The sequence below is a fragment of the Mugil cephalus genome, chromosome 15 (assembly GCF_022458985.1).
Source record: "Mugil cephalus isolate CIBA_MC_2020 chromosome 15, CIBA_Mcephalus_1.1, whole genome shotgun sequence".
NCBI classification, from domain to species: Eukaryota; Metazoa; Chordata; class Actinopteri; order Mugiliformes; family Mugilidae; genus Mugil; species Mugil cephalus.
This window is the reverse complement of record NC_061784.1, coordinates 7,874,452-7,897,583: the sequence shown is the minus strand read 5'-3', so window position 1 is coordinate 7,897,583 and position 23,132 is coordinate 7,874,452. Positions and strand designations below refer to the sequence as shown.

At 42.2% G+C, this 23,132-nt stretch overlaps 1 protein-coding gene across 3 annotated transcripts in view; it reads right to left on the bottom strand.

The window, feature by feature from the left end:
- The window catches only part of uvrag (UV radiation resistance associated gene), an 82,023-nt gene that overhangs the window by 35,466 nt on the left and 23,425 nt on the right, over positions 1–23,132 (bottom strand). For all 3 annotated transcript variants that reach the window (XM_047606726.1, XM_047606727.1, XM_047606725.1), the window contains exons 9-12: positions 21,119–21,203; positions 16,767–16,854; positions 16,316–16,376; positions 12,889–13,054 (exon numbers count right to left, since the gene is read on the bottom strand). In XM_047606726.1, coding sequence (XP_047462682.1) covers positions 12,889–13,054; positions 16,316–16,376; positions 16,767–16,854; positions 21,119–21,203 — 400 coding nt within the window. The remainder of the gene's footprint in view (positions 1–12,888; positions 13,055–16,315; positions 16,377–16,766; positions 16,855–21,118; positions 21,204–23,132) is intronic.

Sequence of the window (23,132 nt, the reverse complement as noted above, 5' to 3'; positions counted from 1 at the left end):
TGAAATATCAAGCAGGAGAGGAGGCGTCCAAACAGCCTCTCCATCCGCCTCCGAGCAGGAACAAAGGCAATTCTCCCTTTCAGCACGGTGGGAAAGTCCCATCAGTGCCAGTCAGATGTCTTAGTAAGGGCTTCACAGGAAGCCTTCATGAAGGATGACGGGGGAGATGTAGTCCACGGTGCTTGGGTAGTGAGAGGAGTATGCTGACATGGAGCAAGGGAAAATCCTCTCTGCTACCAGGGACATAAGGCTGGACTCATCCCTTCCTGTCATTATGTGCTTATGTCTGCCGATCTCCCACTGAGGAGGATCCAGTATATTGAGAAATCAGCTCCACAGACTGAGCAGGGCTTTGGTCTCATAAAACACACACATACACAACATACTTGCGATGATTCCTTCATTATTAACATAGCTGTATCTAAAATTTATTTTCTAAATGCTTCTCCTTAATCTTCAGTGCATAATAAACCAAATCCCACTCTTAACTTCACATCCCAATGTGAAAATACAGCTTCTAAAGGCACAGTAGGACAAATGTGTTGAATTTAAAGGATTTTCACTTCTACTTTCTGCTCATGAAGCCGACGTTTCGTCTTCAAACAAACAAAAATCCAACAAGACGCGCGAGGCGTTCCCTTACGTCAAACATACAGCTGATGCTTTCTCGTTTCAAAGGAAACAGAAGGAGGACAGAGGCTTGTCCTGCTGCCAACATCAGGTTGGCCAGCACAAACTGAGTTTGGAGTCTCACTATGATGTATTTTATTGTCAGTAATGTCCGCAAATGATGACAGAATTGCATGTTAATGAGCTTCTGAACTTTCATGTGTTTTTATTGGATATTGGGAACTGGGATAGCGAAATTAGGTATTTCAGTCGTATTTCATCAGCTACTTCAGCAAAAAGAAGTTATGGTTGATAATTTAAAAAGGGGGGTGGGGGTGGCTAATAAGTCAAATATCTAATCTTATATGGCTTTTCAGTGTTCATTCTAAAATGTAACAAACATATACTGTAGATAATTAACTAGGGGTGGGCATTGGCAAGGACTTCACAATGAGAAATTTTAAATGCAGCTTAAAGTTGGATTTATATGTAGATCAGATGACAATAATAATTCATTGGACAAACTGAGTCAAAAAACAATATTAATCCAAATGATCCAGTTCCAATTTATTGCACTTGTACAGAAAATAGATATTAAGACATTCAAAATCGATATTGCATCGAAAGAAAAAGTATCGCGATATATTGCCATATCGATATTTATTTATTTAATCAATTAACACAAAAAAATACTTTTTTAAAAAAAAAGTAACTTTAATCCTGACTGACAACTACAAGTGGGGGAGTACGTGCATCCGGCCTCCTTTCAGTACAGGTGCCCCCCCTGGGGGCTGGGTCATGGGCTTTTGTTAATCCCGTGTGAGAGTAGATATTTGCCACCTCTTTCTATGACCCAGAGGCGTCTGAGGCAAAGGGAGAATTTGGCTTCAAATATACTCCCTTAGTTCTGGACTCCACTGTCAACTGAGATCACGCTAATAGCACAGGGATCGTGTATTTAGGTGTGCTTAAAGGTGAAGGTCGAATTTTGCTCAGACTTGGCTGCTCTCAGGGCAGCATGTGCCCCTGATAACAAGAGCATACCAAAGAATTTCTAACATTAGGTCGCTTTCTTTTATCTGGCTCTTGTCCATGTCATGCAAGTTTGTTTTGTATCATATTCAGGCCTGTCTGGAGATCAGACAACATTATGCACTTGCGCACGCTGTAAAAGCCTCCTCACTCACGCATTACTCCGCAACTCTGGGAAGTGTAAGACGAAAAACCTTAACAGATGGAGATCGTTGAAGCCCCAGAAAGAAATCTAACAGGATGTTCTTACAAAGTCCTGCAAGTAAAAAGTGAGAGACGCCGTAGCCTGCGGGTCACACAGCCGTTCACTTGTGGGTCCTCCATATCCTTGACATGCAGCAGGGGCCCCACGGAGAAAGCGACATGCCAGAGGTCCAATCTCAGCGCTAGGAAATGACTACCAGAGAGAGGAAGAACAATACAACAGGCATTCCCTTCGTGCTGCTGCTGCTGCTGGCATACCCAGTATCACTACCCCACGAACAGATAGGATTTGTTTGCTGATGAACACGCAAGGAAAGGAAAACAGAGCCATTCCAACACACACAATCAAACACACGAACACACACAGGCTCCGTCACAGCCAAGTGATTAATGACCGCTGTCCACTGTGTCTGAAATCACACTGGAGAGACTCCGGTTCACCAAACACCAGGAATTCCTCACAGGGACGTCCAGTAAAGTCAAATATATTATTACACAGCAGCAGGGAGGATCGAGGGGGGAAGTCTGACGACGGTGGAAAGGGAGGAGGCACCGAGGGAGTGCATAATTCAGTTAGAGGGGACGTTTTATTATTTCATACATCATCGAATCTGATCGCGTTTGTCCCACCGAGCGAGCGTACACTTTTTCGCCTCATCCCTCGGCGCTGACCTTGGTCACAGATGGCTACTGCCGTCATTTCTGCTGCCACAGTAAAAATGCAAGCGGCGAACGTCTGAGAGAGACACACGAAAGTTCAGTAAGAGGAGACCGAACGCCATTTTTAATCACTCAGCCAGCGGTATAAACTGTAACAGTCGTCTACACTAAACAGGATGAAATAAATTACAGTCCTGGAGGAATATGCGAGCCGAAATGCGTACCCTGTCAGTCCATCAATGGAGGGTCCAGAATAAACAGACACCGTCCAGAAAGATTCACACACAGACACAGAGAAAGTACAGTTTGCGGCAACAGTTGGGCTTTCCCACTCATACCAAACAAATTGTTATTGTGTTGTTTTAAATTACTCGGGCACAATCTTTTGGGTTATTTTGTTTAATGTTTTTGTACACAGGCATCAAACTAAATCATACAGCTGTCCCAGCAGTGCTCCGTGCATTTCTTCGGTTTCCTTAATCAAGCCAATCCTTCCTTCAGCACATCCCTCCGCTGCTCCCCTCGGTGGCAGCTCTGTTGAAGGGTCATGTCCGCGAAACTAACACGGCAAACTCAAAACGACAGGCGCCATAATCAACGCACCCACTCATTCTAGGATCCATTCAGGGGACTGATTGCTGACACATGAAATCTGCTTTCATTTAACTAATATTCAACTCTGCGTGCACCGGACAGAAAAAAAAAAAAAAAAAAAAAGATGAAAAAGCAATGACAGTGATTTGAGAGCAAGAGTAAATCTATCGCTTTTGTTTGGCTCTCATAAAAAACTGCCCTTCTTTTCTTTCTTCGCATGTACCCTTTGGAGCAATCACAACGCAGGACAGTTAACGTGCAAGTGCCGGCACTGTGTGTAGACAGAAAAATTTGTAATTAATAAGTGCGGAGCCATGGCCATGTAAAAAAAAAAGACAAAAGCAGCATCTCGCAGGAAAGTCCCCTGTCTTTATGGGTAAAAACAGGAACGCCTTCAGCCTGGCAGCTCTTCAACTGCAGGGTCTAGACACCCGTTATCCACACAGACTCGCTCAAAACATAAAGCCCTGAGTCTTGTTAAAAGAAGGAAACAACCAATAAACACGCAGCTAGAATGATGGGATGAAGCATCAGGAAGCTCGCTGCCACGTCTTCCTGTCCATTCCCTTCTTCAAAACCGCTCCTCAACCTGTATTTCACTCCCTGCTGAGGGATCTTTTAATAGCAGGCTCAGTTTTAATTCTTTCATCTCTGGCTGATGCGCCACCAGTGTCTGCGCCAGTGTCTGCCTGGACTGTGCTGCAGGGGCCGGGAAGCAGGTGTCAGCAGCACATGACGTCTTTTACGGCCTCCAGTTAAATGGACACATTCGCGGGGTATGTGTGCAAGGAGAACTTTATAAGTCACGACTGGCCAAAAGACTTTAGTTAAAGCCTTAAGCATTTTGTTTGCACACGCTACAAGGTGAAGACCAACATTGTTTTCTGGAGTTTTACAACAATAACAAAGCCACAATGGAGGGTCCGAGGTTTTTCCGGATCTGCATTCTGTTTTCTACAGAAATCTATGCCATGAGGTCGCTGGGTTCTCCTGGTGAAACCTAAAGGGAGCGTGTAGCTTTAAGCATTCTCCAACATATTAGACTCCTCTCTCTTCCCACTTGGGTCATCTGTATTAAACGGAGGAGTATAAAGGAGGACACAGCTATGCAGGTGGGTGGTCGGCCTTAGCTTCTCTGCTGCTCATGAGAATGCGGCGGGAAGGCTCCTAGAGACCGGCTGACCCGCCGTAATGTATACACAGGCCCAGGTCTCCACATGTGTTGGCTTGCCTGTTTAGACATCCTAATTAATACTCTAAATGTGCAGTACAACAGCTCTCGCGCATGGGCTTGGCCAGCACTCATACCCCTGCTTTTAATGGTGGCGGTGGGGTGTGGGGTCGGGGAGGGGTGGAGGGCACTTGTGAGTTTCACAATGTCTTTAATGTGCGATTTCAAACGGCACGGGGCCATAAATCACTCGCTCTTGCTTTTTAAAAAAACACCTGCCTTGCAACTGTCAAGGCTCTAATGGCAGTGGTTACTATATAAATCACAGGGAGCTGTAATTTTCAATATCTGAGAAATGATTACACTGAGCATCTGTCAGTGAATGCTATGTTAATGACAGCGGCTGCACTTAAGACCCCGGCATAACCATTTCACCATCCTAGTCTCTAACGTTAAAGTGTCTCCTGAGTGATGTGGCGGTTGCTCGTTCTGTCGTAGTGGGTTTTCATCACGGCTCTTAAGAATATCCAGGGTCCACTGACCCCAGCTCCCACCACCTCCTCCCCACACACACACACTCATTCTCTCTTTGCCTTTGTTTTTTGGCCATTGTTGTAACCAGAGAAACAGGGAAGAGGTGCTGGATCTGAGAAGCGCCCTGTACTTCAGCGCAAAAGTAGCCCTCCAAATAAAATATGATATCTGACCATAAATCAAAATATTATAATATCAAATTAGGAATAATGTCCTATTTTTATTAACACACTGTAGATGTGAGAGCAGCAGTGGCGCTGAGAGCACGTCAGATCATTTTTTATGATATTTTACTTACCAAAAGTCAGACACTGGCTGTCACTAGTGTGGCAAAATAAAAGAAAAAGTAATAAGACCTGTTCCAAGTACAGGACTTTTCTCCTCTATCTACAAATAAGAATATGATACTTTACGACGCTGTCAGCTGGCTGGGCTACTGCCATCAACGTATAGCATCCTTCAGAAAGCTATCCAGCACAGATGCTTCTTGTTATCTTTTTAATGAAGAATGGACAAAGGCTGCCTCGATAGGCCGAACAACAGCAGGATTCCAAGATAAAGGGCCGCTTATACAACTAACCTGTCAACCTAGAAGAGACTCTCTGACTTCTTCTGGGCTTTTATAAACATACCATTCCTGCCGTTGTCCTTGAGTGATTTGGCAGAAAACCACAAAAGACAAGTAAACATTCTGACCGGTCCCAGGATCCCTTTGTAGTTGACGTACGCACCCTAAATAATGAGCTATTTTCAAATCTGATTTAAGCTCTCCTGGGTCACAAGTTGATCGCCTCATTCGTCTCTTCTATACAGTAAGTACGCAAGTGAACCGTGATCAAACACGTGCATATCGCACAGGAGCAACGAATTACAGGGCTCAGCCTATAAAACCAGACTGTATGCTAATTTGTATTGTAAATCACAAAGCCCAGTAAAATTGGAGATAAAATAAAAATATATCCGAAGGAATCTTAAAAGCCAAACTCTACCTTTCTCTGTATGTGCAGCATTGCTTCAAATAACTCAGAGTGTCTAACCTCCCCCCGTTGATTTACAGCGTTTTTCCCTGTCACTGGTGTGTAAGTTTAGTCAGTACAGAGGAGCTTGGGTGCAATTCCCCTTTTCTCCTGTGCACATGGTCCACGTTAAGAGACGTGAAACTGCTGAAGCCCCGGAACAATAACCTCTTTTCTTGGAGCTCACAGGTTCTTCTCATCTTAAGCTGGACTCCTTCCCCTGGCCAGAATTCATACTCACCGCTACCACCAACAGTTTCTTTTTCCGGGATGTGTAAATCCCACTTACATCCATTTTCCTGTATCAAGTGATAAAGAATATTTTTTTGTAAAAAAAAAAGAAAGTAAGAGAAAAAAGGAGACTTTCTTCAATGCTTTGGACGAATGAATATATGAGGCAGTTCTTGCTTTTTAATGGCAGGGTTCTGGTCTCAATCAGACGCCGGACATCTGGATCACATCTCCCTACTTCTGCCCCATGCAATCAGAAACACTGGAACTGAACACTACACAAGACCAAATGTGGGCGCAACATGTTGTTAGGGTCCTATGACTTCGGAGAGCATCTCTGAGCAGGAGAACAATCATTCCAAAATGGCCAAAGTACACACGGTGCCAAAATTGTCTTCCATTATTTACTTTCAAGTATTTGAACCATTCAGAAGTTTTGGTGTTCAACACTTCAGTTAACAATGAGCGTAGGAACTTTTTTCCCTCAGGTTCAGACCGGGTCCTTACAGTCAAACATGGAGAGTTAGCAGGTCAACTCACACGAGTCATATAACACTACACTAGAGACGCAGAATGTGTGGAATCAGCTAAAAAGATTACAAAGATTCAACATACTGCAAAAGCCCATACCCCATTTACCAGGGACGCACAACGCGTCCTGCAACTAAAACGAAATAAGGTTCTTACGTGCACCTCACTGTAACTGAATGACTGCTTGCTAATCCCACCACGCTTTAAGAAACTGATCCCATGCCACCTCACTTATCACCACTGGCCACCTCTTTCCGACACTTTAATCACCCCCTTTTTGTACACTCTTAGAGCCCTGCTAGTTGCTTTCTGTCTCCCCACACATCATTTCACATCACTGTACGTCTGCCGCTCACCAAAGCCTTAAGGGTCATTAACATAGGGGTGGGGGGTGGTAAAGCGTTTGGCCCCGCTCAGGGACACCTAAGAGCAATTTTGGATTGCCGTGTCTGTTTAACAGTCACAAAAGTTTATTTTTTGTTGCTGGATGCTGGTGTAAATATCTTGCTTGGTAGGACTGGAAATTTATAAAGTGGCTCCCTGTGAGTCTCTCCAGCTGCTGTCATGACATAATCAACCGCACAGAGAGATGGCGGCTCAGTCTTTGGGCTGTCAGATAATGTCTCCGTTCTTCTCGCACACTTTCTTCCAGCTGAGTGTTCTTATGCATGACACGTGTGGACGTCAAAGTGTCAGTGCTTACTGACACACCAGTTTCTACATGTGCCTTCACTTTAGGTACACAAAAACTTGTATTTGATCAGAACACAGCAAATTTTTTTTGTCTGTCATGCTAGTCCATGAGCAGCCAACCTCAGACCTTTTAAAGAATGGTGAGGTCTGAAGGTCAACAATAACTGAAAATTAAATACTAATTATATTCTGCTGCTATATTCTGTCCGTCCTTGCAAAACTGAGTGACCGGGCAAGAGACGGGAGAGACTGTGCATACAGTCAATCAACTGTTCTGGGTTCTTCACTGGTCAAAGCTGTATGGGAGAGTGGCAAAGAGAAAGCCACTGTTGAAATAAGCTCATATGACATCTCGCCTGGAATTTGCCCAAAAGCTTGTGGGAGACTCCAAAGTCAAACAGAAGAAGTTTTTTTTGGTGAGATGAGACAAAAAACTGAGCTTTTTGGCCATCAGACTAAACATCATGATATATCCCGAACAGTGTACATCACCACAAACACACACCACCTCTACCGCGAAGCATGGTGGTGGCAGCATCATGCTCTGGCAACACTTCTCAGCAGCAGGCCCAGGGCGAATTGTAAAGGCATAGGGGAACATGAATGCAGACAGATATAACCAAATCTTGGAGGATAATCTGATTCTGCAAGAAAACTAAGACTTAGGAGAAGATGTATTTTCCAGCAAGACTATGACACCAAGCATACAACAAAAGCTACGCAGAAATGGTTTAAAGACAGCAAAGTGAATGTTCTGGAGCGGCCAAGTCAAAGTCCAGATCGCAATCCAATCAAGAATTTGTGGTAGGACTTGTAAAGAGCTGTTCACACCTGATGCCTGAGCAACCTGACATAGCTTGAACTGTTTTGTAAGGAAGAATGGAGAAAAAGTGCAGTGTCCAGATGTGTCCTGAGCCCGATTGAGGCATATCCACACAGACTCAGTGCTGTGACTGCAGCCAAAGGTGCATCTACTAAATACTGATCTGAAGGAGGTGAATACTTATGCAATCGCTTAATTGAACTTAGATATCTTAATTAATTGACATTACTTTTGGAAAAAGCTGATTAAAATTGAATATTTTTTTTATTTTGTATGCAATTCTTTTGTCAAAAAGGCAAATTATGACATGTATAAAAATGAACCAGTTAATACTTTTTTATGCATGTATGTACATAATCTGAGGAGGTGATGAGCATAACTGAGGACATAATGGCTATTAGCAACACTATTCATTATATATAAAAAAAATCTTCTTCATCTCTCTTCCTCTCTCACTAAAGTGGCTCTTGCATGTGTGGAATGTTCATATGTATGTGGGGTGCATACCTGAGCATGTGTTTTGAGAGCATGCAATTATCACAACACACCATTTTTTTTATTTAACCCAACTTGATGCATAGTTACAAGACCATAACACACACAAATAGTAATTTAATTACATTGGCCCCTGCTGCAATTACCGTTCCTCTACAGTTCATGACTAACATAAATGGCACAGAGAAAGCCCCAGGTGAGCACAGATTAGCAGTTTAACGTTTGCTATGCTCAGCGTCAACATAGTATTCTTCAATCACGAACAGTGCTTGATTCGACAAAAATGATTTAATGCTGTGAAGATAGGAAGCAAAGTGGTTACAACCCTAGGGTGTGATAAAGACACAAAGTGTGCAGTGAGATTTACAACCTTGTCTCTCTGAACACCTGAATAAATCCCCCAAAAACTTCAAGTCGCTACCGCGGGCAAAACAATATCACTTAAGGGGGCAACTCCTATCTCCTGTCAAAGCTATTGGTCCGTAGGATAAAATGCGAGGAATGCATTGACCTGACAAACTAAACATCTGCACCAAGGTTTTTATGTAATGTGATTGATAGTATTTCAAACCATATCAGCACTGATGTACAGCCTCAGATATTCAGGCCTTAAGTGTTAACTTTTACAGTAAATAAAAAGAGAAAATTGGTTTAGGAGATCATGGTTTGGAGGTTGGAGAGAACAACCTATGAGGGAACACCACAACCACACTAAACGTGGTGAATAAGAGAAAGCATACAAACACGGGTCATTATACACTATCATATAACACAAGCTTAACGCCGAGTGCTTAATTACAACATATGAACCAAACAATCCGGCATGTATAAGCATCACTGACGATGTAACATAAATTTTGGCTGTAGTGTGTTTATGCAATTTGACATTCAAAAAAACAACAATTAGAGAATAAATGGAACTGCAAATAAGTATATCAATTAGTAAGGCACAAAAGTGAATGTGAATGTTTTCAGCGACAGCAGTTGCCAAATAAAGAGAAGCAGGCCTTGGAGGCACATAACATTTGATTCAATCCATCCAGATCCTCTTGGAATTTATCTGTTTTTGCTTATGGACAGAATACTGCAGCTACCACCAGCTAATAGAAGACAGGACACTGTAGTAAGATACAGCTGAGGGATTGAATGATAGCAAATACAACCCCTCTTTTTTCATAGCAAAGGAAGCAAACACTAGTTCCCGTAAGGAAGGCTTTTTAAGATGACAGCGACCATGACCGGGACGAGCAGCTGAAAAAAATCATGAAGAAATCCAAGGTCCGCTGAGGGCCTTAACCCTTTATGGGGCAAGGAGCCAAATATGGTAACTTCCACACATTCTCAGGTCTAGTCAAGTGTGGTCTGCTAGGTCCACCTCTACATGAACACTGAGGATAACTTCTTTATTAGGTACCAGGAAGAAGTGGACTAATGTTGTCTACAGTGATAATGTGAATGTTGACTGAATAGTGCTCTTCTGTTCTAATGCTCTAAGTACATGTTACCACTTAAGGACAGGAGACCATATATGGTAAAATTCATTAATCTTGATTTTCTCCATAAAAAGTCGTCTAATGCCGTATAATAACAGTCTACGGTTGAAATTTAGAATTTCCAAGTATTTGAAGGAGTGCTCTATAAATGGTTAAGAGGGAGATTTACACCTCCTCAGCACATGGTAAGTCATGGTCATTCAATACTGTTAAAATATGCACCGCATACATTTTCTGACCAATATTCATAAACACAGTGGAGTGACAGACATGAAAAATAATCTTTTCAACTCGAGGTCAGCATGCTGTATATTCAGGGGTGCTTCTGAGTACAGTTTCCTCAAGAGTCTTTTGCAGTCACAAAATTTTAGGTTAATTTAGTTAGAAACTGAAAATATTTTTACTTGAAAATGCTTGACCTAGTTTGGTAAAATCTTAAAAATAAAGCTCAAAAAGAATAAAGGTATAACAAGCCTGGTAATTTATTACTACAGTACTTGGACTACAGTATTTCAGAGCTTTGAAATATGGCAGCATTGGGTTATTTGATTTATGGGCAGGTTGTTCAAAGTGTAATAAAAGTGTTAGAGATAAAAAAAGGTATATATATGTTATCACTATCACAAAGTGTTGCAAAACACATTCAACAAACCTTAATATATTAGTGGCGTTTAAACGATCTCATTTACAATATTACAAATGTGAAATCCTGAGTTAACAAAACAAATAAGTTCTATAACCAATAATCTGCTAGTAAAGGTCTGAAAGTATACAGAAACAAAGCAAATTCTGGGAGAGAATTGAGATGGACTCGTGAATGTTTTGATACAAAACAAACCTGAGCTCAAGTTAATACGCTTTCTTTTTTAGAAGCTGCTGACACCCAGATAATATAAAGAGACAGAGCACATAACCAATACCTTGTGAGGCGCTGGCAAACATAGAAGAGTTGGAAACAAGGAAAGCACGTTGCGCAAGTGTGCTGTGAATAAAAGATAATTTCATTTCAAGGGTTGCACTTCTTCTAAATGCAATAAAGTTTGAAGAAAGCATTAAACTGTTATGTGCAATTTTAGTAGCAAAGTGCAAGATTCTCAGTTTATCTGACATTTTTACATCCACCACCCAACATAGGCAAAAAAAAAAGAAAATATTTCAACTCATCTTTGAAGCATGGTTTAATTTAACTTATAACACATACTACAGCTACAATAACTGCATATAATAATGTAAATTAAAAAAAAAAACAACTTTATTTTGCTTTATCTGCAGGGGGTTATTAAGAAAATTAAAAAACAAACCTGCTGCCAAGGCTTTTGTGTGACAGATATTAAAACCTTTTAAGTGTAACATGACAAATCACCCACAATAATTCAGTTTGCGTGAGAACATCAGAAAAATCAGGGGGTTTCATGTTTTTCTGAAACAACTCGTTTCCTGACTCACCACAATTAAATCCAAACAATTACAGTCATGGTTACACTCTGGCTAGATTTTCATTACTATAATTAAAGAAAGAAAAGCGTGTTGTTGTTTTTTTTTTTTTAATGCATTTCTTTTGTGCATGCTAGTGCAGTAGAATCATTTTCAGGATGTCGGTATTGCGTTAAGTCCGTTTTATGGTGCCACTACAACATTTTGCCAAAGTGGAACTAATCCAAAAGTCCACACGCGGCCGAATGAGAGCGCAGCATAGCGGCCGTCACAAAAGAATTATTGACTTGCAGTGCCTCTGCCAGCCAGTCAAGCTGAAGCTTACATCTCTATCCGTCCAAACTCGTAATATACGGAGTGAAGACTTCGGTGGAATTTGAAGGCAGAGCATTATAATGTCACTGTGCGAACATAATGCTTCCAGCCACGGCAGGCGCTGGCGTGGAATCAGAAAGACACAGGCATACGTTTATTCTTATTAAATATTACACAGTGTGCCCGAAAAGTATTTGGACCATTAAACCATTAGGTGATTATTTCACAAAATGTCAGACGGGCAATGATGAAATCAGTAAAAAAGCATAGCAACCGAAGAGTATTTGGTCAAACTGAAACATGTCCATTATTTGTGTGATTGGCAACAGCTGCTGCCGCTCTGCTAGGGGCAGAGTAACTGCTTAGCTAAAAATCAACTGTAAAAATGTCAAATGTAAGTGAAATGAACTCAGAGGAAATGTCAAGGGTGGTTTGTTTGCACACAAAAGGAACTTTTTTCTTCGATTCCCCAGAGTGGGGAATATTGAGAAGATGACAAGAAATGAGGTCTTGCGGCCACGGCCGAGACGATTCCAAATGGGATGAATTAGTAAGGGTACAGATCGAGGTTGATACAGCAGGAAGTAGTTAAAGCCCAAGTGATAAGGCAGCCATGATTAAATTGGCGAAGGAACATGTGCGGAAAGAGGAGCAGCTTTTGGAGATTTGTGTTATTTTATATTGCAGACCTGCTGGTTCAGGCGACACTGAAGCTACAGGAAAGAATCGAGCTGGGAAAGTCAAACCCTGCGTGTGCGGAGGAGTTTGGTCTGCCAACGGAAAGAAAGCGCCCTAAAAACTGATTCCAGAGACAGAAGTGGAGTCTAAAAATATCCCTACTACAGCCATGAGCTAAATCGCATAAAACTTGTATGAGGTGTCAAACTGACAAATGTGCTTGTCCTTTCTTTCCTTAAAACGGATTCCGTTTGCCTGGACATTTATCATCTAATGCAACGCAATTCATACGTTTTCAAGTGTGGCTCAAATGTTCAACATATGCACAACTTGTAGAGTCAGGAAGACGGGAAGTGTTGCCACGAGTCTACTTACTCTCGCTCCTTCTCGGTGAGTCTGTCAGTGATGGTGTCCTTGATGGAGGAGCGTGAACCCTTGTGAATCACCGGATATCTGAGGGGGATCTGCAGGAAGCACGAGATCATCAGGACGAGGTGCGACGTGTAACCCAGGGCGACTGCGACGCTCCCGTCGTCCTTTGCTGCGGGACACAAAGTGAAAGAGCGGATCCGGTAATGTCACATTTGAGATTTGTTCAGTAAGCGTGACATGTTGTAATTATTAGCACATCAACAGGTCTTTAATGTGACCTACATCAACACACAAAAGCTTCTGAGGCTGCAATTCAAAGCAAATTAAAGTAAAATTGGCAGAATTTTAATCAACCAAAAGCCAGTAATTTGTTATATCAAACACTTCAAAGCATACAGACAGCACTGGCGGTTTGGGTTGGAATTTAATTACACAGAAAAATAAACTGTATTTGTATGAACCATGTCCACATCTTGTTAACCCAAACAATAATGTATAAACATCCAACTAAAGATAGTTTGGTAACCAAGTATTCACAGGAAGAAGAGGAGTTGCATTTGTGTGGGAAAGTGTTTTGAAAGAGAATATGACACAGCACACACGGTACCAAGAACAACAATGGCTGCCCTGGGATTCCCAATTTCAAGATGTGCTTGAGGAGCCAAAGCAACGTTCCCCAGAATCCAAACAACTTGGGTGGAAAACTGCATGCCTTTGTGAACATTTTCTGACGAGGGAAGGAACGGTAAACCAGCTCGCTTTAAGTACGAGAAATGGTTTCAAGACAACATGCTAAGTGGTTTCACATTCTCAAATAGCAGGAGGACTCCGCTCCAGGCAAAGAACTGAAAATCACTATGGTTTTTATCTTAATGCTTTGAAGTAATCGACTATGGCAACAGAGAGAGTGGCAGATGCACATTGTGTGTTTTCTAACTTAACGTAGAACCTCTGCAGTATATCATTCTCCTTCCTGTATTCTTCTGTCTGCAGATCTGAAGCACCTACAGTAAACAGCTTCCTGACCTTTGAGACGTTCAGGTCGACTTGAGGACGGGCAACTTTAAGTAACACCTCGGGGTGCAACTGGAGATGAGGATGTCTTGTCAGACTGAGCTGACAGGGAAAGCTTGGTTAAATGTAAAACACAGATGGGCTCCAGTGCCACCCTGCTCCACTTTGACCCCAAGTGGGATTAGGATGCTAAGTAACCCTGACCCTGGTCTTAAATGTGGAACAGCCTCCCCTGTGGGCCTTTCAAACTGACTTTGACTTGAATCCGAGCAGCTCTGGACTTGAAGGGCTTAAAATGGGACAGACCTCACACAAAAGGTAAAGTGCATTTCTTCCTGTGTACAACCCACGTTGCATTCCTTAAGTTATCTAATGGACACAGAGGCTGTGTTAGAGGGTGAATATCAATGGCTTCATTGAATTGCACGTTAAAGGGATGCGCCAACCCTATGTCAGATTTAGTCACTCACCATATTGTCCAGAGTTGGTTAAGTTTTTAAATCAGTCCAGGCATAGACATTGTAATGTAGTGCTGCCAATCAGTCAGTCGTTAGCAAAAGTGATAAACTCAAGAATTACTTCCTGTGATAGGTACATTCACATCGCGTACAAATGTCAATGCAATTAACACGAAGGGATTGCCTAGCGCAGATATAGACTTGGGACTATATTCTGACAAAGCACTGCCACCAGGCACAAAGACACCATGCAGCACCTGAAAACCCCCAACTTCCATCAACGCACCAGCGCGACCTGCTTTTAGGTGCAGCGTGGTGTCTCTGCGTCTGGGAGCGCTGCTTTTTCTCACTTATCCACCTCTGGAGAATACAGTGTGAATGAGTGTCTAAATTTCACATAGGGGTGGGGTATCCCATCCATTCTTTTAATTTGCAAATCACAAGTAACCTGAAGGAGGAAAGAAGCCAAACAGGAAACGGTTGCAGTAAATACACGGATGCAGAGTTAGCCTTAAAACCTTCAGCTACATGCTCAGTTGTTTACTCACTGCTAGGTGTCCACCTACTGTACGCAGGGTTGGAGAAAGAGGGCCCCACCATAAGGGAACAAGTAATAGCTGCAAACATAAATGCACTGGCTGTCACTTCCACACACGTCTGGGCACACTTAAAAGACGTCAACAGGTGGAGAGTGCCAGCGGGGAGCGGAGGAGATCGGGAGAAGTATTCTGAATTATGGGCTCGGGGGGCCTGCTCGGCCTGACCAGCTGTGAGGAAGGGGAGCCTGAGAATGCTGAGGGGACAGTGCCGGGTGTGTTAGACAAGTGCTGCACACCAGAGCTGACCATTCATTATCCGTTCAGCCCGGTTCCCACTTCAATTCATCCGAGCTGCTGAGAGGTCATGAAGTCATCAGCGTTCCCTTGCTGCGACAGCAAATCCCATTTATCACGACGCATACTCCGTGACCCTTACTCTAACCTTCCCCACCAACATGATAACAAGGGCTTTGTGGCTGAAACTGCCGGCTGACATTTTTTTTTTTTTTCTTGCTCTGTTGCCTAAGACTGTGTCTTTGATATTAAACCATGTGGTTTTTGTGGCCTTGTCTCACTGAGGTGGCAGATGCAGCAACAAAAGCATCTTGTGACAAGACTCAATAAGGCTGCACCAGCGCTGGACAACTCCTCCGGCGGCAGCCAACTATGGGAGGAGAAATGGATGTGGATGTGTACTGGAAAACGGAACGATGCAACCCGAACTAGCTGCGTCTTTGCCCAGGAATCGCACAAAGGAAATCTCTAAACGTTTCCTTCAATGAAAGCTTCCTCTTTCGCCCTGATTTTTGTCGGGGCTTTGCATCGCGGCAGTAAATCATTCCATTGATCTTTTGTCTGTGTTGATGAGAAAAATATACATGAAAATTAATATCAGCTGAAAAAAAATAAATAAATGAAGGAGGAAGGAGGTTGCATGTGTGTCTGTTAATTTGATGCTCCATCATTGCTGAGTCACGTCACACGCACACGATAAAACGTGCGTAATTAGCGGGTGCGTTGTGACCTTCTTGAATAGAAGCAGCACCAGGACACTATTATTAAAACTATTAACTGCCTTCTGATAATAAAACCATGCAATTATGTATTTTGTGCATTGAAATGGTCTACCGGTAATTGTTAAAATATGTCACTGCTTTATGTTAAAAACTGTAATAGTATAGCACAGCTACAACTATTTGCAAAATTGCCATCTACAGTAGCCAAAATTATGATATCATAGGTACTGTGCCTATGAAGTCATAAGCCTTCCGACTTTAAATGACTTTCCAACGCCAACCATCTACATGCGACCGCAAGCATTTAAAGCCGAGGCAAAACATTTGTTCAGCATGCCTCACCGCAGCCTCTCCTACTGCAAGCATGGGACACACAAGCACACGCAGACATGTAATAAATTACCTTGAAAGTCTTCTGAGTTTGGCAGCTTCACTCCACAGATGACATAATCTGACTGATTGGCCTGTGGATTTAAATAAGAGGTTTCATATTAATACCGAGATCAGACGACAGAAACAGACCCAAAAAAAGATGAAACTCCCATGTGGCGTGCAGAGCTTAGCAGCACAGGGCCTTGCTTTAAATCATTACTTGTTTTGTTGCCAAATGTCATACAAAAATGAAGGATTATAACATATATGATACACTAAATACACAGTAACCGAGGCATGTTAAACAGGTGATGATTTCGGGTGCTCCCCGGAAAAAAAATCTGACATGACTTCGGATTAAACCTTTGGATGCATACATAACACTTCTGCTAACAAAGCATGGGTTTTGTAACCCTCTAATTCTTTGCAGTTGCCATGTCAACAATGTGTTATAAAGCAGTCTACCATCAGGCCCGACTCACCACATCAATGGGGTAGATGTAGGAAAGCTCGGAGAGGAGCTGACGACAGCGGAAGGTGAGCTGGGCATTGGACTTGAGAAACTGCTCCCTGTGGAAATAAAACACAAGGACGACACGGTGAGCAAACGGTTAGCAGAAGAAAAAAAAATAAGATCGGAGGATATGGCAAGGCAAAGGGGAAGAGTCTAGAGAAAGAGCAGATAACAGATGGGATGGGAAGGAGGTTCGCTGGAAGAGAACGGGGAAGTGAAAATGAGCAGGGAAAACCTTTCAAGCAAGTCACTGCTCCACAGGGAGAAACTGTGAGACTTAAAGGAAATTACAGTCACTGAAAAAGTAAAAGATTAACGACGAACAGAGTGGGGAGTGTATGTTCACAGCATAATGTACTCGTACATTTGAGACTCATCAGTGAGTTGTGTCCAGTTTAACTTATAAAACTCAGACGATACAACTGTCAAGTCACTGCTCATTTTTTACATTTGTGCCGGGTCCATTAAGCTCGTTTAAGTATCATGGGAACTGGAACACACTACAGTTAATACCTGTGAAACACGAAGAAGAACGTTTTTTTTTGTTTTTTTTGAGAGTGATAGATAATGGGGATTGACCTGAGTACAGATAATAAAGATGAAATTAAGAAGATAAGTGTCCGGCTTTCCCAGAAACTGTGTAAGGCAGTAATTTATCGAGAACCGTTTTAAACTGCACACCAGTATGATTTGTAATCCATAAATTCCAAACATAGCAGAGACTCCACAGTTGCTATCATATTACAATCCAAGTATGTAAATGGATGTTCTCATCTGCAGTTACTCAAAGAATCATGTAGAGTATACGCTTGAAAACAAACACCCTGTTGTATCCCTTCGATATCCAACGGCAACATGATCACACTGAGGGACTTATGTGGACCGGCAGCTGTTTGCGTCACACAACTGTGAGAAAACTACCACAATTCACATGGCGTTTAAATCATGATTATGGGAAGACCCAATGGTCGAGTGTTTAGGGTGAATACCACATGGGCGCATATGCCCTGAGCAGCAGGTCCCCTGGTTCCATTACCGACCGGGGACTGTTTCCTGCATGTCATTCCTCTACTCCTGCAGTCCTCTATCAACATTAAAAGAAAAAAAAAAGAAATCTATGGGATAAACTATAAGGTTTTAGTGCAAACCTTGGATTTAATTTGGAAGATATTAAGGAAACATGAAATAAAAATAAAAAGACAGCTTTATAGTACGAAAGTAATTAAAAACGTGCAGTGGAAAAAGTAAACCCTCTGGAAATTAACCGAATCTGAAGTGAACGGAAAAACACAAATAAAAGAAAAGCATAAAAATACAAAACAACTCAAGCGTATGCGTGAGTGAGAAGTCTCTCTTTCCCCCTTGGGTGTCCTGCTTTTCACTGCACTTAAAGCTCTACTTGTGGAGCGGCGGTGGGAAGCAGCCTATCATTCAGTGCAGATGAAAAGAGATTATGGGGGAAAAATGATTATTGAATGTGATGCATCGGCCCATAAATGCTCCTCGCCTTTCACTCGAGTTTCCTTTTTGGTTTTGCCTGTGGTCAGCCGTCTCTTATCATTGCTTTTTCTGAGCGAAAGAGGGAAAAAATTGGTGCGCAGTGATCATTTGATCTGAAAATCGCTCATGTGTCTAGCAAGCGTTGCCTTAACCCGGTTAAACCTTGACGCCAGACCGAACACAATCTACAAAACGCTAACTCGAGTTTTCCCCACAGGCTTTCGTAATATATTCTCACGAACAAAATATTTAGCTTGAACCTACACATTGGCCCCGGCTCAAAAACTTTGAAAACGTATTCCTGGCGGAGGAAAAATAATTCAGCTACTTGCTTTTAAATAAATGTACCAACAGAACAAGTGCTCCATTATATGAAAGTCCTACTTCAAACCTATGATGCTCACTAATTAACCTGAAAAATGCACTGTTTTTCAAAGTATTTATTGACTGTGATCACAGGCAGGAAATATCTTTTGGGAAGAATAAACAGCATACCGTGTCTTAACCATAGAGAAATGCTGGTATATTCTTCTCTGTTTTTTTGCCAGGTTTCTTTTGGAGACAGAGTTAGTAGTTTGGGACCACTCAAAAAGGGTTTTGATTATGTATGCACCCATAACACTTTCAGTCAGACCAAATATTGTAAGTACTTACAATGGGGTATTTGCCCCATTGATATGAGTAGAGGATGCAAGGCACACTTAACCAGCATGGCTACCACAGCATTCTGCAGCATTGCGCCATCCCAGTTAAGTGGGACCATCATTGCTTAAGACTGTCTAAGGGCTGAGTCAGATGGCCCGGCCTCCACCGTCACTGAGCTTCAGCCCAATTCGGATGGTTTTGGATGAGTTGGCAAAGCAGCCAGCGAGAGCTCAACACCTCTGGGAACTCCTTCAAGACTCCTTCCAGCGACGGCCTCACGAAGCTGATGGAGAGAATGCCAAGATGTGTGGAAAGCTGTCATCGAAGCTAAAGGTGGCTACTTTGACAAATATATTTGTTGAACATTTTATGTCGACTGCATAATCCACGCGTGTTCCCTGTGTAGTTGTGTCTTCAGTATTCTACAGTACATTGTAGAAAATAATGGAAAAATAGTTTTGGCTGGTACTGTACATTGAATGTTACACTAAATGGTCCCACAGTATCAAGTAAAATACTGGTGACACAAGTATTGGAGAGCCTTAAAATGTTACTCAGTATCAAATATTATCCTGAAATATTTGTGGAAAATTTTTTTTGTGTGTTTCAAAAAATGAGCCTGCATTAGACATTTATTTAGTTTATAAGAAAATCTAAGAAAACTAAATTATTGACAGTTTAAATATGTCAGTTCTCAACACTGTCAGTATTAAGGTCAACAAATAACAGAGAATGAGTCCGAAACTGAACAAAAAATAAATAAACCATCACATCAAAATAATATTTAGTGCTCCTGCCATTAGCACGCTCTAATCCTGGCTGGCATGTTTCCCACAAGCCTTGCACACTGTTAAGGGGTAATTTTGTCCCATTTTTCTTGAATTACTACTTTAAATTCTTTGGTTGGTCAATGGGGCTCATGTCTGGGGATTGAGATGGTCACTCTAAGACCTGGATACTGTGCTTCTTCCAGTTCCTGGCTGTCCAGTTCTTGTGTGCTTGGGTCCGTCGATGCCGGGCTAACCTCCGTCTCTCATTGATCACAAGCTTCTCGACAGCCTTGTAGGACCTTAAACCATGATCTAAAAGACGACCACATACAGTGCGGGTGGAACACTGGACACCAGTTTGGTTTGACAGCTGCTGCTGGAGCTCTTGTGATGTCGATGGGCGGTTTTCCCTGCACATGCCGATCAGGATACAGCCATGTTTTGCTGAAGAAACCCTTGGACGCCCAGATGTTGGTTCATCTTCCAAACTGTTGGTTCGTCTGTATTTCTGCAGAGTGTATCCAACTTGCATCTACACTTCCTGGCAATCTAGCAGCAGCTGTACCGTTTCTGGCTGAGAATCTGTATCTCCAGGCGTGTTTCTTGCATTAGGTTCTTTGTTTTAGCCATTTTTGTCTCAGATGAACTTTCAAAGGGACTGGCTTTATATTGACACGAAGCACGGCAAGCGTGATTCTTAACTTTTTTCCATCACTGTACATCTGTTCTAGGAAAAGATATCATAACTCTAAACCCTCAGTGAAGCCTTTTAGTTCCAGTTTTGTGTGATAAGATGGTCATCAGCTGAAGCAACATATTAAACAGGGAAAGGATCAGAAACATTGCACGCTCATCACAACCCTTCCCTAGATAAAACCTTTTTAAAAAAAAGTTAAATTAAAAGAGTCACTTCAATGAAAAACCTAAACAACACAGATATTTCCAAGGAATGGATGTTAGACAGATGCATAAGTGTCTGTGTTAATTTCCTGTTTGCTGGGTCTCTTGGCCTTTGCTGGCCTTCCCGGAGCTCTGGTTTACCCTCTGTGACTGCCAGGCACCTCTCAGACAAACAAAGCTGTATCCAGGGTAAGGACTAGCCTCACACGTATCCCCGCAGGCCAAGGCAAACACAGGCCAATGGGCTTTTTAACACAATGTGCAAACTCTCTGTTGAGAACACATAAATAGGCAACGCCAGCCGCAAAAACATTCCCTTGTTTTGAAAGAGCAAGGTGGGAGGCAGGGTGTAGGGTATAATCTCGTCACATGATTGAGCAACACATTGGACGTGATCATTCAGTGGGTCCTGGCTAGTGTCTACTGGCAAGGGCAAGGGGTGCTGCATTGAAATTGTTATTCTACGCAAAAATAAAGCAATAGCTATTTACAGCTGCACGCATACCTTTTTGCTGTGCATTCCTTCTGCAGCTTGGTTAAGGATTCCTTCTCCTCTTTCAGACTCTCGTGCTGAGCAGAAAACGCTTCCTCTGTCAAAGACAAATAGAAAAAAAAGAAAATTATCAGGTGTGTGTGTGTTCTTTTCTGCTACATCTGAACAGCCAGGTGGGCTCATGTTTGGTTGACTGCCATCCACCGCTTAGCAGGATCAAACAGCTCTTTAGATCAGGCCCAAACTATTTCCTTTTGACACCACATAAAACTCAATTACATTTGTATGCCAATTACAGGATCCGTCAGACTCTCTAAATACAGAGTCGGGCAAATAAATAAAATCAGACAGATAAGGGACAGTGATGATGATGTGGAAGTTGCGTAACCGCAATACTGGCAAGCTCACAATACCTCAGTGTAGCATAAAACCGAAGGGATGTAAAGTATAATTTAGAGCTGTGATCTGTGTTCATAGTGTGGATCATCACACGCTGTAGCAGGCAACAGAAACATAGCTTGTGGCTCCACGTGATCATAATAAAATAGATGTTTTAAATGTCGAGCGGGTGGTGTTTTGCTGCAGTGATTACATATGAACTTCACAGGACATCAATAAAAGTAAAAAAGTACATGACGCAGCAACTCAACGAAACCACGTGTTTGATGCATGTTTTGTCTCCGGATTTTTTCCCGGACACGATAAACACTGCCCGAAAGTGTTTGTTATGTGTTCCAAATTTTGCATAGTTAACATCAGTAATGAGGTTTTTCCCTCTTACAACTTGTCCAGTTGGAAAGAAGTGATCCCACTACACACCTCTGCTTGAGTCTAGCAACTGGACGCTATACAACTCTGCTACTCTCTGCTGTAGATACCTGCTTAGGCGTACTACTCAAGCAAGAAAAGAAATCCCTAAAAAAAAGTAAAACACACCTGCAATGAGCCGTAACTGACTTACATATGTCAACGCCATTGAAAATATAAGTAGCACAGGTTCTGTTGACTACAATGCAATCTGCGATTAAGACTTATATGTTCCTAAAGTATTAGTTAAAAGTAGCAACGTCTAAAATTTACATAAAGATAAGGATACTTTTCAGGATTTGTAAATGCTGCAGTGACGATCTGTAAAAGAGGAAGCATAAAAAGCACTGACAGCCACACTGTTTGTGAAACTTGTGCTGCATGTTTCATGCATGGTCTATCATATTGTAAACAACATGTGCATTCAACTGCATGTACAAGAAAACACAACTGAAAACAAACAGCACATTTCAGTCTTAGTTAATTCTAGTTCTCCTTCTCCATAACTCAACATAGTCAAGGAAACTGTTCCCAACAGTTACAGGTATTTAAGTGCTAAGAGGTAATCTAGTTGGAAATCCGTTGGTCCTACGTAGGCCCGCAGTCAAACGGGCATTTCGGACGAACGTGAGATTGGCGCAATTAAGATTATCAAACCCCTTGTGATCAGATGGAGCACAGAATCTTTTTTTATCACATATTTCCACTCACATCATTGGCATCATAAGGGCATAATGTGAGAGAGCACTACAGACGGAGTGGAGGAGAAAATAGAGGTACTCAGAAGTATCTCCATCAGATTAGCTGCAAAGGCAGATTATGTCAGACAGAGATCAGACAGACCATCCCTCTGTCGTGAGTGATGACACGAAAGCATATTTGAACATGGACGGGGTGTGTGTTGGACTATTTCTTTCATGTAGTGCCTGGAAATGTCCTATCAGTCCTGTCTGCCTATCCATCCTCTCATCCCTCTAACCTTTTCCAACTGGCACTGTATGTACATGTGCATGTATGGAAAGTGAATCCCTAGCAAAAACCACAGCAGCACGGATGCATCGCGGTGAATGCACGTGTCTTAATACCCTATTATTGAATGTTCCAAATCAAACAGGAAATAAAAACCGCTGCAACATGTGGAGTGGCTTTATAATGCTACAAGGCTATCGAATTCAATGTTGAAAAATTATGATCCGAAAATAAATCCGTCATAGCTGAT